Source organism: Taeniopygia guttata, chromosome 10, assembly GCF_048771995.1.
Source record: "Taeniopygia guttata chromosome 10, bTaeGut7.mat, whole genome shotgun sequence".
Lineage (NCBI taxonomy): Eukaryota > Metazoa > Chordata > Aves > Passeriformes > Estrildidae > Taeniopygia > Taeniopygia guttata.
In genome coordinates this window covers 11252420-11272485 of record NC_133035.1, presented here as the reverse complement: position 1 = coordinate 11272485, position 20066 = coordinate 11252420, and the positions used below count along the sequence as shown (strand labels likewise).

General features: G+C 43.4%; 1 protein-coding gene and 1 long non-coding RNA gene across 5 annotated transcripts in view; both read left to right on the top strand.

Annotated features, from left to right (window-relative positions):
- The first annotated feature begins 597 nt into the window (after positions 1-597).
- LOC121470542 (uncharacterized) lies at positions 598-12869 on the top strand. Its single transcript, XR_005981564.2, has 3 exons — positions 598-3363; positions 8517-8621; positions 9955-12869. It is a non-coding gene; the product is annotated as an uncharacterized lncRNA (long non-coding RNA).
- Positions 12870-16405: 3536 nt separating this feature from the next.
- Positions 16406-20066, top strand: part of HOMER2 (homer scaffold protein 2) — a 59541-nt gene continuing 55880 nt past the window's right edge. For 3 of the 4 annotated variants that reach the window (XM_072933700.1, XM_030281088.4, XM_030281086.4), the window contains exon 1: positions 16406-16675. In XM_072933700.1, coding sequence (XP_072789801.1) covers positions 16578-16675 — 98 coding nt within the window. In that variant the 5' untranslated portion in view covers positions 16406-16577. The remainder of the gene's footprint in view (positions 16676-20066) is intronic. The other variant, XM_030281089.4, reaches the window with a different exon arrangement.

Sequence of the window (20066 nt, the reverse complement as noted above, 5' to 3'; positions counted from 1 at the left end):
CACCGGGGCGGGACGGGGGACAGCGGGGCGGGATGGGGCACAGCGGGGCGGGACGGGGGACAGCGGGGCGGGACGGGGCACACCGGGGCGGGACGGGGGACAGCGGGGCGGGATGGGGCACAGCGGGGCGGGACACGGCGCACCGGGGCGGGACGGGGCACACAGGGCCGGGGCACACCGGTGGGGACACGGCACACCGGGCCGGGGCACACCGGGCCGGCGGAGCGGGCAGGGGAGGAACCAGCGATCCCCTCCGGTTCGCGCTGGATGCGAACGCGTTGGCAGGAGCGCTGCTGAGCCTTCCGGGCCGCTGTCCTTCGCTGCCACGCGGGTGTTAAGGAGGTGACACCTGAAATGTTTGGGTTTTAACCGAAAGGCGCAAATACAAAAGGTTAAGTCAGCATGGCGTCAGTGGCTGTCTATAATGCCACTTAAGTGTATTTCTTGTATAAAAAAGCTTCGGGGTGTGTTGACTGCTACGTGAGGAAGGTGAGATGACGTGAAGCTTTTTGGCAGGCAAATAACTCCGAATTAAACCAAAATAATTCAGTGCTGGCCCTGCTCCAGCAAACACATTGACGCTGCCGCCCAGTGCTGCAGATAGCGGTCAGCCTTGTCACCCTTCATACAGATGAGGTTATGTGTGAGCCTCAGAACTTCGGGCTTGTCACCTTTAATACGGATGAGGTTAGGGCTGGTGGCATCAAGCCCTTCCCGCAGCAGAAATGGTTTCGGTGTCCATGGTCCCCAGTTTGCCTGTTCCCACAGCGCCGATGTCTTTGCAGTGCTGACTAATTTCCACAACACTTAAGCCAATGGTTTTCAAACGGTCTCTTGTGCTGTGTGTAAGAAATGTTTTGTTTTTTTAAAGAGCACTTTCAGAAAACAATGGTTTTTGGCAAGCTCTGCTAGAGATTCTAATGCTCGTGGGCACTAGCAAAGCATAGAGTAATAATCAGGTAGACCACTTGAAACAAAATACCCCAGCAACAGCAATAGCAGTATCCAACTCTCCAAAAATATTAGAACGAATAAGTGTCCTTTGTTTGATATAAACCGCAATAATTAAAATCTGCTCTCCTGTGAGATCTACAGCAGGTGTGTATTGTCACTTGCAGAACAGGAGACAATGACCTCAATCCAAATAGCATAATGCAAACACCTTAGCCTGGACAGCTAGTTCTAAGCCAAACAAATTGTCATTGAGGCTGAAAAATAATATCTTTTAACTTAGGTTTTCCCCTTATAAACCCTCTCCTACTGTCGGACTCTTTGGAATAGGCAGAAGTAAGTAGGGTTTTAGTTCTTCTCCAGCCATGTTTCATTTTCATCACTGGATATTGCAGTTTCAGGTGTATCTACAGAGGATTTCATGCATAAAGTTAAGGAGATTATTCTTAATAAAAGGTACACATTTCTTTATTTTTGAGCTTCTAGTCTGCTGTTTCATGGGTGACATTTCTCATTAAAAGATGAAACTTAATATCAAACCTTTAATTATAGACTCAAGTCATCCATACATGTACATAATTTAGGCATAAATATAAATTCTTTTGAAGGCATGGGCCCCTTGTAATCCTATAAGCAGTATATTTCACAAATTACAGTATTGGAAAGGTGCTCTCATCAGCACATTTTGCATAGAAAAACACTTGCAGGGAATGGCTAAACCAGTGTGGCAAACAATTATATATAATATATATTTATACATGATACTTTCATTTTAGTTCTTTTTTGTCACAAGTCTCTATGACTGCTTTGGGTTATATCAAGAAGGAGATCATAATCCAAGCAATATCCTAAGATTTCTCATAGATGTTATTCTGATATTCAAGCTGCATATATAAAACCTGAAGTGACAGATGATTTTTAAAGGAATAAAGGCACTCAGAAATGAGTATTGTCACCGAGTAGAACTTTCAACACCCACTAAATGCCTCACATAGCACATACCTACAGACTAGGTGCCTGAGTGCTTAAAAGGTCAAGTTCCAAGTGTTGTCAAGACAGAGAAATTGATAATCCACTCTTGCAATCTTTCTGCTCACTTCAAGGCTCTCTGGGTAATTAATGTGTTGTTTTTGTGTGAACACGATCTCATAATCAGCATTTCTGAAGTCTACTGCAGTGTGATAAAGCCTCAAAGGATGTGCTTTTTCCTTTAGATTTCATAATGTTAAATAATGTTCTGTTAGACAAAGTCTTATCTTCTAAATTTTAAACTAAGGCTTTTTCCTTGTAGCCAATTGGAAATTAATTAAGCTTTTGTGGAATGGATCTTCCTGGCTGAACAAAGGAATATGTGCTAAAACTAGCAAAGTCTTGTTTGCCTTGAAACAATGGAAAATGACAGGGGGTTTTGTAAGTATTTTGCCTTGATAACTTTTGCTGTTCTGTCACAGGACTTTGTATTTGATATTTTGCCTAAATTCCCAGCTTATGGACTCATGTATTTTCTTTATACTCAACTTTAACTTGAAAATTAATTTCTAGTCCTTCTTCTTACAGACAGTTCTTAGGTAAAGAGGTAGATCTGCTCTACAGGATAACCAGCCTGTAGCAAGGAGCAAAAAGAAAACATTGTTCAAATTTTATTTGTTTAAAATCTTACATATTTTGCAATTTTCTGTTATCTTTAAGACTGTGTTCGTTGCTCTGTCTCAGTAGAGCTTGACAGCTGTGACATTTTTCATGAAAAGTCAGCATGTGTATCTCAGCAGCAAGGGAAAAAGAGAACTAATTTTTTTTTTGAGGGGGGGCATTTCTGTATCTTTAAACAGGAGGAATTCATTTTCTCTAGTGTTAAGATAAACTGTGAGAAATCAGCTAAGAAACCAACATCACTTGTAATTTGGGCCTGTCTGACTGGGGGAATATTTGTCTATAAACAAATAAGCAGCAAAACCTCCATAGATGGTTATGGATCCTGCTGGGGATTTTGAATAACAAAGTAACATTTCAGAAAATATTTTGGTGAAAATTTGTGTTTAAAACCCTGATTTTTTTCTCAGCTTGCTGAAACTCCTCAGTGGTTTCCTATCAGCCAATTTTCCTCTCCCCCCGTTATTTTTGAGTGTCTCAGTTACTGTGTAACTGAAAGCCTGGTTTGTTTGTACAAGGAAACCTGATTTCCCCAGGTAATTTATTCTAGGAAATGGTGATGTCTGGCACAGCTAGGGAGAGCAACACTTTGTGTCCTGGCTCCAGCAGGTACAAAGGGCATGCGTGGCAGCCTTGTTATTGATTACCCATAAAGAAAAGCTGTGTTTCTGTGGGCACCAGAGGCTGTCACACCACCAGGGGACATCTGAGCAATAACGAGCGCCAGGTGTTTGCTGGATCCTTCATTGCACTGGGAGATAGGTGAGCAGAGATACTGCTTAGCCAGGCTGCAGAAATATTGGGGGCTGTGCTCTTTCTCTAGGACCTCCTGTGCTCAGAAGATGAGTTCTTGTCATGGGATTTTATTCCTTTGTCCGGAAAGGATTTTTGCCTAGATGAACCTCACTTAAATAACAAGAAAGACGGAAATACAACAGCTGCTGCTGACAAATGCCTCTGAATGCAACTCTTCTGTCAGATCTCTGCTTTGCCTTTGCTGTTATACTGTACAGTATCACTGAGCTTCAGAGTGTCTTTCACACACCTCCATATGGTGCTGTAAAGTGAAGTCCATAAAGGAACAGACCGCACATTTCTAACGACTTCACTAAACTTAATACAAGAAATGTTTCCTTCCCGTAACAATGACCTTTAAATGTTAACTGGCTAAAAAAATAACATTGTCCTTATTTAAAAAAGGGCAAAATGCGACTCTTGGTGCTTGATTGTGTTACAGAATAACAATTTTGGTGCTGCGGGGGCCCAATTCCTTTGCATTAAGTTTACAACAGTGCTTGCTTCCTAATTTATACCAGTATGAAAGAAGGCCTTTAATTTCCCTAAGAGCTACTTATGTCATCTGTCTTTTGAAAATTACAGTCACATTAAATTATATTTCTAGCATATTGCTCTTAAAATCTGACTGTCATTTACCCATATTTATAAACATATATACAAATTTAAAATCACTACATTCCAACTCCCTTCTTTTATTTTCACCTTTTAAACTGACTAAGCTAGATATGCCCTTTGGGGTCTATAAGAATGAATCATTTTTATTATTTTTTTTCTCTCTTAGACAGTAATTACAGGGTAGTATGCTGTCTCTGGTTTTTAATATTATGGTGCCATTTTAATCCAAGGTGCAACACCATTAACTTCAACAGAGTTACACTAGCAATGAATTTGTCCCCAGGAGGCTTTTCCAAATGTTCACTTCTTTCCTTGTGATTACCCAGAGGAATGGAGAAGAAGAAGGCAAGACAGAGGACCCTTTGATAGGAGGAATGTAGTTCAAAGTGAAGTCTTGTTACTGCCATTCATGGTGCTCCATATGTTCCTCATTTGGGGTGGAGGGGGGTTAGACCCCGTGGGGCACACATGCTGGGGCTGGGGGGCAGGCAGAAGTTTAACATAGCACATCTGGTGCACAGGTTGGTTATGTCATTTCCTAGATGTAGGTACTGTACAAATTGGAAGGAAAAGAAAAAAAAAAAAAAAAAAGAAGATAAAAAGTGGGAGGAATATTCAGGCACTTTAAATGTAGTTCTGTGGAACTGCCTGAAAGTGGAGTAGCCAAACACTTAGATATCAAACTCATCATGATCATCATGCTGTCTCAACTCCAACTCAGATGCTTTTTAGATGTCAAGTAATTCTGCAAGTGGGGATGTGTGAATCAGTGCTACCATGGATTACCTATTGTTAAGAGAGTTGCAAAATATAAAGAAGGTACTTGCAGAATTTTCTAGCACTAGATTTTATTCATACGCAATTTTCTTTTACAGTTGGATATTTAATCTCAGTTTTGTCTCATTTCTTTTGTCCATATCTAGTCTAAAACATTCGACTCCTCTGCAGTATGGAAGCACCAGCTTGTAAGTTAAATACAAATTAGTAGCACCCATCTGAGTTTGGAAGGGGAATGGAGAGCATTTCCTCTTTGCTGCCAGGGAGCAGAGAGGGACAGGAGGGTGGCATGGCCGGCAGGGTAGGGGCCCATCCCACAGCCCCGAGCAGGGCTGGCCAGGCTCGGCAGCTGACGGAGCTCAGAGGGGCAGACAAGTTCACAGGGATGAGGCAAGTCCAAGGCCAGGCAGAAATCCAGGTCAGCACTCGGTCACTGCCCGGATGAACAGGCACAGCAGGGCTGGGCAGGGACCGAGGGCCCCCACACCTGGGCCGGGGGGGTCAGGGCTGGTCGTGCCAATTAAGGGCTGTCAGTGCATTCAGGGCCCCGACATGCACATCTGGTAGCAATTGCTGCTGTGTTTAAATCAGAAACTCAGATCCTTGCAAAGCCCAGGGTCTAGCAGGGGGAAGTGGTTATGCCTTTCAGCAAAGGTGTAGCGTTTCTCCTGGGTTGGACACTTGATGCAGTTTGCCTGTTGCACTCCAATCAGTTGCCTTGGATACAAAGTCAAATATTCAACCTCTAAATAGGATACCTAGGCCTCCTGTTTTACTGCCAGACTCCCTTTTCAGAAGGGTGACATTCTGTGGGCACTGGAGCATTGCCCTGAGGCTCCCGTGCTCACTCTGGGGCCAGGTCTGAAACTGCCCTTAGATGTGCCATGAAGCCCCTGTCCCCACCTGTCCTGTCCCTGTGCAGAGTGTGAGCATGGGTTCAGGTTCTGCTAAAGGCACTGAAATAGAACAGCATTTCAGGGTCTTGCTCCCTCTCAAGGTTGAGGTCATTGGAACTGGTCTAAGTAATGCTCCCTCTGTCATTTACTGAACATGGCTCTTCCCAGATGGTTTTACCAAGAAGCTGTTAGCACAGGAACTGGTCTCCCTTCTTTCTCTTGTAAGGAGAGTTCCTGAATGTTGTTTACAGCTCCTCTTAAGGTAAAGGGCCATTAGAGAAAGCAAGAGCTGAGTAATAGGCCAGCTTTGTACTAACTCAAATTGAGAGTGGTTTTTTGCTGTTAAGTAACAATTTTTAAAAGTTGCAAATCAGAATTTTCCAGTCATACCAATCAGCATTGAGACCACACTGTTCTACAGTGAAATAAGGTATAAGTGAATCAGCTGAGCTGCAGAGAAGCCTGTAGGAATTTGCAAAGATGGTCTGAGCAGTCTGCTCCCTGTTGGGAGCACTCCTCTGTGCATCTCTGCATTGTGCCTTGCCCTACACAGAACCTGGAAACTCTCTGACAAGGAACTATCTTTTCAGTTTATTTCTGTGCTGTGTGGAGCTTGATGCTTTTCCGGGGGTCTGGGCCAACACTGCTCAGAGCAGTAACAACTCTCCCTCCTGTTACTAAATTAGGACTTGATATCATTCTTTCCAGCAAACAAGGGTTCCTAATCTTTCAGGAGATTATGTATTGGCTGCCACCCCTCTGTACCCCTGCCCTCCCGGGGCACCCCTCTGCCTCAGATGTCAAGGCACAGCATCCTTTCCTCCCTTAGTTCTGCTGTAATTTCTTCTCCATCTTTCCCCAGGCTGCTGCAGCAGTTTCCCCTCCTGGACCATTTCCACAGTGCTGTTGTTGCTGTGGCCCTGCTCACCCTTCTCGTTTCAGGTCTCCCTTTCCTGCTTTCTTGAGTTGTAGCTGTTTCTTCCCCTTCCCCACTCCACCTGCAGAGCTCTGCTGTGGAGGCAATCAGCTACTTAGCAGGGCAGTGCTCAGCTGAACTTTCTGATGCTGGTGGGGAACTAGTGCAGAAGATCTTACTGACAGTCTAAATTTTAAAAATATAGAGATATTATCATGGAAAATTCATAGTTCTGATGGAGCTTCTGATGGAGGCTCATTAAAAACAAGCTAAGAAAATCTCACATATAAATGAAAAGCACATAGTAGATCGTGGTGATATGCTGAATATGATTGTTTCTTATTATGCTATGGCTGCCCATTTTAAGAATAATACACAGTTATTTTCTTGGTCTTAAATGGTAGTGTGGGGATATCACAAACCTCTCAAGTAAAAACTTTAATTAAAAAGCAAACACTAATCTCCAAGCAGAAGCATCTGCCGCATATTGCAAGATAAGATTTCACCAACCTGAAGAACTAAGCACGATTCTAATTAAATCAGGGGAAAAAAATGATGAACTAGATATACGATTTATTTAAGGATAGCAGTTATATAAGATATCAAAGATCTCACGGTTGCTATCTGATGGGAAATGTTGCTGCCAGATCTCACAGACTATTTCCAGGGAGTGAAATCCTTGTTCCACTGGTTCCAAGTACTGTTGTGATTTTGCATTCCATGGGGTCAGGACTTCGTGGTGGCTCTGTTGGACGTGGGAGCCTCATTGGCCCTGTTGAAAGCTGCAGATGATCCAGCAAGGAAGCAACGTGTTCCCTTATCATGAGGAACCACCACACTGCGTGAGCTGCTGCTCTTCCAGTGAGGCACCAATACAGAGTCCTGACTATTTATGGTTATTTAAGGTCCCAGTGCACCTTTTGAAAATTAAGTCTCTTAATCCCTGTATGCTGGCCAAAATCTATTTTAAGTGATGCCACTCAGCATTTCCTGTATTGTTCCAGATGAAGATTTTTGGCCATTGCATCCTGTTTAAACTGCATGCTGGGCTCCTCTGTTTTGGAGCAGCTGATATTTTCCAGAAACACCATGTTGCACTGATGTGTGAAGTGATCTCTGTATCCCTCCTTGTGCCACAGGAATGGAATGAGGATTAATCAATTATGACCAAATCATGCTCCCAGTGAAGTCAAAAGAAGGGTTTCTTTCCATGGGTATCATGGGGGCCAAGGCTGGCTTCTGTTTGGATGCTATTGCTTTGAGATGCCTGCATGTAAAAACAAAGGAAAATGCAAAGCATCACCTTGTTGAAGGTGTCTGTATAGTGAGAATTCCTTTAGCTGGAGATGAAAATGCATTTTAACAGCTGTTTCCTCAAGAGTTTAGTTACTTGTCACAGCAGGCATTATTGTGTTGGAGGAAATTCTGGTTTGTTGAATGTAGCTTTAAGTATGTGGTGCTGGCTGGCATTTGTGGCTTTGCATGTCCTGTGCATTCAAAATATGCTTTGTTATGCTTCCAGGGCTGGCTCCTGCTCTTTCCCAGAACAGCTCATGCTGTGGAATTGTATCTCAAAAGCCATGTTCTTAAATCCAGCTACAGTTGAGCCTTAAATATTGGAAAAACATTGAATACTGAACAACAATAGCTGCAGGTTATTCTCTATGAACAAGTGTTAATTATTTCGGGCAAAGAAACACAATCTAAAAAAGAGCAATTCTGGCTAGATTCCTAGGAGACTGTAAAATATTTCTTGCTTAGATGTTCTGTCACATACCACTTATGATGTCACATTTAGAACTGTAAATCCATTTACAAGTTGGACAAATGATATCACTGAAAAACATTTTTGGAGGATCACCTAACTTCTTCCATGCAAATATAATAATAGTACATATCTTGTGCAAATATAGGAAAGAGTGGTCATGAACTATTTTGGGAAAAGGGTACTCACCAGATGGACACAGAAAGAATATTCAGTCAGAGAAGCAGAAGAACAGTAATAAATATTATTACAGGTGAGTATGGATGAAGATTAGCCTATTCCTGCATATAAATGATCAAAATAAACTTAGAAAAATGTTGGTACATTCACAACAGAAATTGTGCTCTTCTGCAAAGAAACAGTAAATGAATAGAGGACAGTAAATGAATATGGATGAATGTGTCATCCATACTTTGTAGTGTTGACTTCATTTTCTCAAGTATGTAGAAAAGGTTTTGATTTGTGTATATTGATATTTCTCTGTTGGCTAAAGACCAAATTAAAACAAAACACAGTTAAAAGCTTTCCTGGAAGTTGTAAGTGTTCTGCTCCCCTTTGCTCAAGTCCCATGGTGTTAAACTGCATTGTTTGGTGTCATGTCCCATGGTGGTGCACAGTGACCCCTCCCCTGGCTCCAAAGCCCAGACTGGACTGTGGATGAAAAACTTGGTTAAACATTACCCACGGCTGCTGCTGCCTGCCATCCTTTTCCTTCTAAACCCAGGAAAGGACTCTGCATCTAGAGAGTGATGCTCTGTGTGCTTGAGCTGCAAACTGTCTCAAAAATGTTTGGGTTTTTAAAAAATATTTTCATTGATTAAAATTTTGCTCTGGTTTTACAAAGAGTATGGATTTTATATGTGTCCCAAGGACCATGACATTTCTCAAGAAAAGTGGAATCTGTGCTTACCATTACATACAACAACTTAATAACTTATATTATGTAGAATTTTGCAAGATTGAATTTAAGAGTGTTGGCAGTAGATACTTTCTGAGAAGAAAAATACTGAACTGAAAAAATAAAAAAGCAGTTATGTTTATTTAACTGAGGGATAGCATTTATATATTTTGTCATCCAGGTTTTGTTGCAGGACAAAGTAATATTGGGTAGAATTAGGAATGCAGAAACACTCCTTGAACTATCCAGGAAGATACCCAGCTCAACTTGCAACCCAATTGAGGCCTTTAAAATGCATTTTCTCATCAAGGTGTTCCTGGTATCTTTCTTTGTGGGAGCTGTAACCTTGTTATTCAATTGTCAAATTGCTGTTCTTTACTTTTTGAGATCTGAGATTTTAGTGTAGTAAAACCAGCATGATTTGTGGCCCTCTAGCTTCACTTTTATTATGATTAATTATTGTAGTTTAGCAAGACTTAGACAAAAAAAACCAAAAACACTGGTATAAGTCAAGGTCTTTAACTTTTCTTTAACTTTAATTGAAAGTGATATAAATTAAGGTCAGTAGGGTTTGTTTATTTGTGGTTTATTTGTTTGGTTTGGTTGTATTGTTTTTCTTTTCTAATGCATTTTGGAAGCATAAAGACATTACCCTGCTTCTTAAATGCATCTCAATTTCTTTCCATAGGACAGTCTGCAAGGTGGAAAGCTCAATACTTTTTCCAGACAGTGGTGCAAAATACAGCTTTTGTGATGACAAACAGTTTTCTTCACAAATGAAAATTATCCCTGTTTGTGAAAAACACCCATAGTCCTGGGCCTTGCCAACTTGCAATCTCTGAGCCAGATCTGACTTCCCTAACTCAAGATATTTTTTACCTTTAACTGGAGGAGGAAAACCTTGTGCTGTGGTGCCCCTCGTGTCTTTAAGAACTCAGGTGAGTTGTTGGGGTACTCACCACTACACCTCAACCATCAGGTTTTGTAAATAGGCTTGAAACCCTGTGTGGCTTCGTCCCCACCTGGCACCGTCTGTGCTGCTCAGTGCTTGGAGAATTCATCCAGGCAAAGAATCCACACACCTCAGCCCACGAGAAAATACAAAAACCTTTGGGTATTCCTGGAAATGAATCAGACCTCTGCTGTGCCCAGGAAATGTCTTCCCTTTCCAGTTGAACAAGCAAGGGGCTGATTACAGGTTAAAGTCCACCAATGAGTGATGCCCAAAGAAACACAAAGAATGAGGTATTTTGCACCAGTCTGAGGTACAAATTCCCACAAGCAGCCAAGGCAGCAGTTCTGGAAAACAAAAATGCTCAGAAATGTCTGGTCTCAGCCTCCCCTTCTCTATAGAGTTTCCTTGAGAGGGAGACAATGGGAACACAGTGATGAGTGACCCTTGGAGGTAGCTGGGGGATAAGGACCTGCCTGCTGGCACACACTGACCCTGGGAGAAGGGCAGGGGGGAAACAGGATGACTTGGAGAAGGACAGGCTGAAAAAGGAAAAATAAACCACAATTTTCACTACAATTTCCAGGAACATCCCACATTTCCTTCTCATTCCCTCCACTGGCTCCTGCAATGAGCCTAGGGGGATGTTTTCCACCTCCCCATCTCTTTCTGCCCCCATGCAGCAGGACCCAGAGCAGACACTGCTGCTGTCCTGGAGAGCCTGACACAGCCAGCACAGCACAGTGGGCAGATTGGGAAGGCAGCATTGAAAATGCCACTCTGTGGTTGCTTGGAAATGAAATCCAACTTTAGTATTATTTCTGAGCTTATATTTTTGAATCCCAAATTCCATCTGACGGAAGAGACGGGTATTTAAACAGATGTCTGCAATTTCTTTAAAAAATAGAGATTGAGTTACAGATGGTAGAAAGGGCCTGAGAATTAAAAACTCCCGAGCTACAAGGAAATTTACATGTGAGCAAAATGTTTTGCTGAAATGTATGGTCATACAATTCTGCATGTTTGAAAATTAAGCTTTTTTTTCACCAAAAATGTGAGTATCTTTTCCCTTCTCCATTATCTGTGTCTCTGCTGCAGCCTTGGCTGTCACCATCATTGTGACAGCCAAGTTGCAATATGAGGGTCCTGTTTCTAACAGACAAGACACACAGTTCTTTCCTTCTCCTTTCTCTTGTATAATTTGGCCTGCCAGGACCAACAATTTTGATCAGAATTAGTTTAAAAGAAAACGAATCTACCCCGTTTGCATAATTGGTGCCTGATTGCTCTAACTCCCATTTTATAAAATGCAAATAAAAGGAATTTTATGATATAAGCCTGGAAGGAAACCAGAATCAAAATCTGTATTTGCAGATGAAATTGAACCTTTTTTTCTTCTCTGGGGATTTAAAAAGAAAGCCCCCAAAATAAATTTTGAGTGAAAAAGCTGATAGCTTCTTAAGTGCCATATGAAATGCAAAGCCCTGCATATTGGAAATGAAAAATTGAACATATTTGGTACAGTTTTGAGGAGCAAGTCAGGATCTATGTCATCATCTGGGAGATCTGTACATGCCTTTGAGCAGCCTTATGAAGATCTTCACTTATGCATGTGTGCTCCAAAAAGCAGTATTTTTGTGCATATGAACAAGTAAATAGACTCAAATACAAGCTGTGAGGACACTCACATGCAGCAGTCACCACCTGCAGAGTCCCAGTCTGTCCCCTGCCAAACCAGCTCGAATCAGCATGATTCCAGAGCAGAGCAGCAAGACCCACTACATACAGATGACCAAAGTTATTTCCTTTACAGCAGAGTGGACATAATCAAAGTGTCTACATCAACGAAAACATTAAGAAGAATTGGGATTATCTGTTTTTCTTACCTAGTAAGTACAAAAAAAAAGATCTGATAACGGAGCAAGGTTTGCTCCTACTGTGGCACCACCTCTACAAATATTCAGTGTGCACTCCTGGATGTGTCCCAAGCTGGATTTCTAGCAGACCAAAGTACAAAGGAGCCTAGAGGATCTGTCCTGTTGTGTATTAATGCTGACAGATTCGTTCTGACTCTGCCAGTGGTCAGCATCTTATACCCCAGCAGCCTCTTATACTCTTACAGCCTCTTACAGTTCTGTAGCCTTCAACTCCTTGCTGGGTGCTCACATCCAGGCTGGAGTCCTGGTGGTGACTGCAGGCCATTGTTCTGGTTTTGCTGGCTTTCTTTATATGTCCAGGTCTTCTCTCTCTAAGATCTTATTTGAAATTATTTTTGGTTGGCTGCATTTGTCTTTATTCAGAAGGCAACATATACCACAGTGTGACAATGACAGTTCTTTGCATTTACATAAACATCTGCTTGGATTTGGAACTTGCATTTTTCACATGATAACTCTAAAAAAAGTGAAGTACAAACTGGGCATGAACCTTCTATGACTCCGGTTAGACAGGTGCTTCCTGGCACTAAGTAAATATAAGAATAAACCGCACAGAATAATAAGATAACATGCAACCCATTTTAAAATAGATTGAGAAATTGCTTTAAAAATACTTTTTCCTTTTTATTTTTTGCTTTTAAAGAGACAGAAAATAATCCTATTATTCTGGCTTATTTCTGAAGGAGACTGGAGAGGAAACTTTTTTCTTAGAAATCAGATGTCTTGCTGGAGAAATTGAAGGTCTCATGTTTATTGTGAGCTCTGACATTTTAATTGAAAGGACAAGAGCGTTTATTATTTTAAGCAAATAGATCTGTTGTCCTAATTATTTATTAGATATTAGATTAAGTAGGTTTAAAAAAAAATACTGCAAATCAGAGTATTTTCAACATAATTATTGAAAATCCTTTCTATTCTCAGTTGCTTCACCTTTAACATTTTATATCCAGTGATATCATAATTACATTAGTTCTCCATTTGTCAGGAGACTAAAAAAACTAATTCTCTGTTTCAAATGTAAAAATCAAGAATTCCCCCAAGCTTATTTTGGTTAAACTCCAGGATAACATTTAAAGATGTTTAACCATTTAAAGAAAATGGTTAGTTATTTGTCAAAGCGGTAAAAAAAGGGAAATGGCACAGTCCTGCTGGATTAAAAAAATGCAGATTTCATCAGTCTACTTGGAAAAAAGAGAAAATCACAGTACTGAATATTTTATTTAATACTACCTGCCATGGGAAATAGAGAGAAATCTACCTTGAAGTGTAATAGTTTAAAAAGACTGAACAGTAGGTTCATTCTGCAATAAAATTACATCTAAAATGAAATAGAGGGGCAGAAGACAACAATAGTGAAAACCAAACAAAAGGAGAGAACAGAAACACAGAGAGAGGAAGAGCCCAGTGAGCTCTTTGCTTTTCAAAATGCTGGGTACATAGTCCTGATTGTTAGATCAGCTTTCTGAAAAGGATATTCACCCTGTATCTAGGAATCAAAAAATTGTATCTTTAGGAGGCCTGTGGGAATAGGAGAAATTTCTCATCTAAAGAAGTTAGACCCATTTACAGAATGTGGATATTTTTATTCCTCAGCTTGAATCCTACCAAGGGATCCTGTGCCTTCAGTATTTTAAGTGTTCCTAAGCGTGCCACAGCAATAAGGGCACACTTGTGAATACTAAATGAGGACTGAATTACCCTCCCTTACACATCCTGTGCCTGAGCCAGCTCGGAAATGAAAGATCATGTCACATATGAAGATTGAGAACTGATTAATTGTGATAGAATATTTATAGTTCTCATTTCCAGAGAACTGAAAATACCTTAAACAACTGGAATACTAAATTACACAAAAATAATATAAGTCAATGGGAACTATACACAAACTAGGACACAGGTTCAAGATGAGAGCTGTCTGTAGAAAAAAAATTTTTAAAAATCAATATTGATATTGTTAAGTGGTTTGCATGAGATCTGGGCCTTACTCAAGTCCATGGGACTTTCACCATGGATTTGAAGTGAGGACAGGGCTTCATCCTCTTTCTGGCAGAGAAAAAGAGGACCACAACAGTGTGCCACACTTCAGAAGAAGGAGTATCTCATCCATTTGGAAGAACAGTGGGAATTTCAGATGAAGGGACTGCACTTATCCCACATATGAACAGAAAACTGGGTTAAATTGTTGTCTGCCAGGGAAAATGTCTCAGGGTACTGAGGGACTAAAACCCTGCATGTCTTAGAAGACAGTTTTGCAAAGAGCAATAATGAAGTGGGAAGACCTTATGAACAAAAGCAATATACAAAATCTTGTATCATGTGAATTTCACAGGCAATTATGCTTCCATAAACTTAAGCTTTATTTTTATAAATGGGGTTGAAAGCACAGTCTTGAATGCGAGATTGGAAAAAAAATTAAAACTTAGAAAATGCTAAGGCAACTGCAGTTCCAATTGCCAATTCTCATCATGACACACATAGTGAGTGCATTACCCCATTTTGATCCAATTCCATTAGATACTTGTAAGGCTCATGCAGCACTGGTTCATAAAACACAGCTTTTGGATACTCACCAAAATGAGCTAATTAGAGAGGACCAAGACAACTTCTCTCTGATGAATGGAGATTTAACAAAATGAGGTAAATGGTGTAAAAACAGTGTTATAAAATGCTCAGATCCATGGTGAGAGTTTTTTCCACAAGATTTCTATGCTGCTGTTTTTACCCTTAGAAAATGTCACCCCTCACTGTGTCCTCTAGAAGACAGAATGGTCACATCAAAACAATATTCAAGGATGCAGGTCATCATGAACATGAAAGGTTTGTCACTTTTGCCATGGCTACCTCAGAGGAAATCAGAGGCTATCTCACCTCCAGCTGGCAGAACAGGACATAGGAAGTTTTACAGCAGTGATTAGGTAAGGAGTTAAGTCTCCTTCTACACCCGCAGTAACCCTCTGATTGTGGTAAAGAGAGCAGGTACATGGGAGAGGTGTCATCCTACAGCCTTGTGACAATGTCTGTGTCATTCACCCTGCTCCTTTTTCCCTCCAATGACATGGACTCTGGGTGCATGGAACTGAAATTCCATTTCGGTGTTCCAGACATCGGGAAATAGTTGTCTGTCAGAAAAGGGGTTCCACTGTCCACAGCTGGAAGGAGCATGGTTGCTGGCTAAGTTTTTCTTTCAGGATTTCCATGATGTCCCAAGGTAATACTAGGGACACCCCCAGTTATTACACATGAAGTAAAAGCAAGAAAATATAAAACCTTTCTCACAACTTCTAAACTTCCTTGGAAAGAAAGGATAAATCAACGTGAGATTAAAAAAAAAAAAAAAGATGAAAATAATCACTCTTGATGGCAGAGTATTAATTATAACTTTGTGTGGGTGAAGTTAAAAGCCTGTCTTATGTGTGAATTGGTCGTATTTTCTCCATGACAGAGTACGTGTGTCTGTGTACACAGTCCTGTGAACACTCGAACGAGCAGGTCCACGGCTCTGCTATGGATTTGTGTCCTGTGATCGCCGGTCAGATGCCAGTGTCACCCTCGCGGCTGGGTAGCCATTACACGGCTCTTCCACGCTAGTCCAAATTTTCCTTCCCTACTTCGGAATCGTCCCCCTTTATTTTCACGAAACCTACATAATTCTGGGACCGTGCGACACACTTGCAGCGAGGCTAAGAGCCAAAGGAGACCCAGACCTCCACATTTCTGGGCAGAGCAGGCGGGAGCTGGCTGCGTGCGGGGCCGAACAGGGCAGAGCCGGGCCCGCGGCTCGCAGGCTGCGCCCCCACGGCCCCGGGGATTCGGAACGCGGGGAGGGCGTGACAGCGGGAGAACCCGCTCGTGGTTCACCGGGCATCTCCCGGCGTGGCATCGCCTCCAGTGGGAAGCGCATCCCCGGGACCCGCGCTCGGAGCCCGCGCCGCGGAGCCGGGGCTGGCGGCGGGGGATGCCGGTGCGGGACAGCCGGTCCCGGACAGCCGCTCCCCGGGGAGGGCTCACCCCTCTCGCCGCTGAGGCTCCCCGGCCGCGGGCGGGGCCGCGTGGGGACACCCCACAACTTCACCCGAAGTTTTCTTGCCGCCTCGTCCCCGTTCGGCGGCTCGCCGTCCCCCGGCGAGGGCACGGTGAGGACGAGACCCCGCACCCCACCGGCTCCTCGCCGCGCCCCGGGGCACAGCCCGCGCAGCGCCGGCGGCCGGGCCCGGGGCGGGGAGCGGAGCGGCCCCGGGCGCGCCCAGCCCCGCCCCGCCCGCCGCCCCCGCGCTGCCGCCTGGCAGGGCGGCGGGTGCCGCGGGAGCTGCTCGGTGCCGCCGCCGCCCGGGAGGGAGGTTATGTAAGGGGGGAGGGAGGCGGCGGGAGGAGGAGCAGGACGGCTCTCGCCGCCGTGCAGCCGCAGCCAGCCGGGGCGGCCGCATGTGCGAAGTGGGGACGCGGCCGCCGCTGGCCGCCGAGCGCGGGGAGCCGCCCGGGGGTGCCGCCGCCGCCGCCGCCGAGAGGTGCCGAGACATGGGGTGAGTCCGCCGGGCCCCGGCCCCGCGGGGCACCGCGTCCCGAGCCGCGCGTGGGCGCCGCTCCCGCCCCGGCCCCGCCGCAGGTGCGGAGCGCTGCCCGGAACGCGTTTGGTACGCGATTCATCACCGCCTCCCGCCCGCGCCGCCGGCGGAGCGGGCACGCCGCGGAGGAGCGGCACCGGCGGCAAAATCCCCGCTGGAAGGAGCGGGAGGAGCTCGGGATCCGCGGAGCGGGGGCCGGTGCGGGGCCGCGGGGCCGGTCAGCTGCGGGATGTGCAGCGAGTTCATTGTCAGATGTTCCACGCGCCGTTCTGCGAGAGCTCTGGCTGCTGGAGGCACACGGGAAACTTGCTTGAATTGTGCCAGGTGCTCTCTGATTTGTGTAAATATTTTTCCCTTTTAAATTTTTTTTTAATATGCCAGGAGTCTCTGACCACATGTGTGATGGCCTCTTGGAGAATTCAGCTTGGTCTTTCCAAAAATTAGTCCTGCATTTTTGCTATCCTCTAACTTGTATGAGGGGACAGAAGCCAAATACTGGCATTAGGGCAGTTTGTGAACTAAATATCAGAGAACAGAGGTTAAGGTTGTGCCTTGAACTATATATAGGTTTGAGATCCTCTCGACCAGAATGTCTTGGGGGATTCCAAACCCACACATTTAATTTACTTTATTTTTATCCTATTATGTTCCCTTACACCTTTTCCTTGCCTCTCCTCACCCCCATGTGGCAAGGAATCGTTCTCCAGTTTCTGAGCTTCCTCTGCTGCTTTCAAATGTCCAAATTCCCACTATAGATTTGTTAATTGTTGTCGAAGCGATATAATGTGGGGCTATATGGATAAATAATGAATTAAAATTGCATGCACATGTCCGAATTTGATACTCTGGAGTACTAAACAGAAGTACAGGGGCATAGGGAGAAATAGGATCTAAGTGAGTAGAGTATCTCCCCACGTTTCTCTTCAGGATTACAGGGGCTCATCTGCTTCTTAATTATGCAAAGTTTAACTGGAAAATAAAAGAGAAACTGTCCTTGGGGTTGGAGAAAGAATTATTGAAACCTGTTTGGAGCAGCACTGCCCCACAGAGTCCAGGATGGTCAGGAACATCCATCCATGGGAAACTTGCCTCTGTCACTCTACCTGGGTGTCTCTAAAGGCAAATGTTTTAGTTGCTGTCATTTTTAACCATTTCAGTACTGGTAGATCAGTTTAGCCGTGGCTTGGAAAGAAGTGAGTGGAAGGTCACAGTGCTCCTGCACCTTTTCTGTCAGTCAGTTTAGTTCTGGCCTTGGTGTGGTCCTGCTCTGCCTCAGGAGCTGTTCCACTTGTGAAGGACTTTGGCTGCAAAGGCTTTTGAGAGCTCTGGTTGTGCTCCTGTCTGTGCTGCTGCGTGCAGTGTCAGATCATGCAGACCTGTACAGGGAGCAGGCACGTTCACTAGTCACTTCAATACACTGATTTAATGTATTTCTCAGTAATTTCAGTCTTACACTGGTGCACATGAGATCAAGCTCCCAGTGTCATTCATTCTCCGGGTTTCAGCGTGGGTTGTGCCTTCTCTTGCACTCTGTACAGAGTTCAGACAAGGTGTTTGGTGAATATGCATTTTCCCAGTGTCTCACATAATTATCTTGTCATTCACCTTTCTGATCTGGAGAACTTGGAAGTGCATTTGTGATAGCATTACTGCAGCTGTGGCTTAGCACACATGGCACAGGAGCAACCTCCCAGTTTTCTTCTGCTTCCATCTGTGCTGCAAATCCTTCACCTCTGCATGCTCCAGCTTGTCCTTCTGTGAAATGGGCAGCTCTATACTCATGTGTTTTTGTGAAGCAGGTCGTGGTCAGAACACAGAACTCAGTCATTCTTACTTGGATGAATATCTTTTGGCCCAGGCATTTGAGTGGGATTTGCTTCCTGGGCACATTTTGGTGCCACATATGGGGCATGTACTCAAAGAAATTGTGACAATTACTTGATTCTTAGCTCTTAAAATATTTTTTTCTTTTACTTTCCTTTTTTCTTTTTCCTGGGGGTGACCATTGCTAATGAGTCATTTAAATGCTGCCTATGGATTTGGCAGTGACTGATCGTGCTATGAAATCTGATACAGCTACTTGAGCTTAGCAAAGCAAAGCTATTTAAATTGCTTATTAGCTGTGAGCTGAGCTGTTTAAACTGTTGGTTTAGTTCAACTTACTAGTCAGCAAGGTAGTGTCATGTTTTACAATTTACATGTTTTTGTTTTTTTTTTTAAAAAAAACTAATGCCTGTAATACAATGGGCATGCAAACAACATTGTAAAAAAGTTTCCGGAAAAAAAATCTGCTCCAGTGTCCATAAAAGCAATGTGAAATTTGCTGCTGACTGAAAACCGCTGTATTTTGGTCAAGCCACTGTTAAGAATCTGGCTGGACAATGTCTACTTTAAAGGGAATTAATCTTTTCTCAAATCACTTCTTTCTTCTACCAAGCATATCTGATAGCTGCTGTTACCTCAATCCTCTCAGAGTTTAAACTTCAGCTATTGGAAAACCACAATGCAGCACATTTCCAACTGTAGAAATCTGTGTCTGAAAATATCTCCTGCTTTGTCTCTTGCAAGCCAAGGGCTGACACAATCAAGGAAGTGTCTCTGATGTTAGTGGGCTGCACCTACTTATCTAATGGCTGTGGTCCGGCTCAGAATGACCTCAGTTTAAGCAGTCCAAGTTAAATTTACAGTTCTAAGGATGCTTGAGCTTTTGGTATTAGCTGATTTAAGAAGGTGCTGGATAGGTGTTTCATCTGTGCCTGAATTCTTTTATTATTTTCATTTCTTTACTATCTTTGTATTTCCTTATCTATCCATTACAAATAATTCGTTATGAGGCGTGTGGCAAATACCCAGTTTAGATTAGACCTGTAAATCTCTTCACTGCTGAAGCTAATATTTATATTATCTGTTGGATTAAAACTTAACTGATTTAAATGCCCTCTAGCATTAAAATTGTGTTTTAATTCTGTTTTATAAATATTGTCAAAATGACAATCAGGCCTCTGAGTGTTAGAAATTATTGCAGAAAGCTGCACAACCATGTAGAAGTGTGTGCTATGCAGGTTAATGGTGAACTAGCTCACAGCACACCTTTCTTATGGCTGAAATGAGATGTCTTCACTTTGCTGCTTCCTCCAGGGCTAGTGGGGTGCTTTAGTCCCTGCAGCTGGATCTGTCCATACGTCTCCAGGTGAGCTTTGAGCCAAGCCCCAGGAAGTTTGGAAAAGGCGAATTTCCAAGCCTGGATCAGGCAGTGAAGTAACCTTAAGGAGATGGGTCCCTTGAACAAAACTCTGTTCCCCCATGATATATTTGTGGAAAGGTGCATGGGGCTGTATAACTGAGGGTG